Raw genomic sequence first — 225 nt, 5'->3', positions numbered from 1 at the left:
ATGCAATACCGCCACGCCTCACCTCATCTCACCCCCACCTCCGTCCCCACCCCCAGGGCCTCCCGCTGACCCCCGGCTCGCGTCCTGGGGTCGTCGTTGGCAACATGAGCGTGGTCGTCCCCAGGGTCTCGACGGAGGACGCGGGGGCCTACGCCTGCACGGCCCACAACACCGAGGGAACCGCCAGGAGCAATGCCATTCAGCTCTTCGTTAGACGTAAGTGGG

At 67.1% G+C, this 225-nt stretch overlaps 1 protein-coding gene across 1 annotated transcript in view; it reads left to right on the top strand.

Annotated features, from left to right (window-relative positions):
* The window catches only part of LOC119587843 (nephrin-like), a gene marked incomplete at its 3' end in the record, with an annotated part of 35,820 nt that overhangs the window by 35,002 nt on the left and 593 nt on the right, over positions 1-225 (top strand). Inside the window, 1 exon segment of the mRNA XM_037936548.1 lies at positions 57-216. Coding sequence (XP_037792476.1) covers positions 57-216 — 160 coding nt within the window.

This window comes from Penaeus monodon, chromosome 23 (assembly GCF_015228065.2).
Source record: "Penaeus monodon isolate SGIC_2016 chromosome 23, NSTDA_Pmon_1, whole genome shotgun sequence".
NCBI classification, from domain to species: Eukaryota; Metazoa; Arthropoda; class Malacostraca; order Decapoda; family Penaeidae; genus Penaeus; species Penaeus monodon.
Note: the sequence above shows the minus strand (reverse complement) of the source record. Positions and strands in the feature narration are given on the sequence as shown.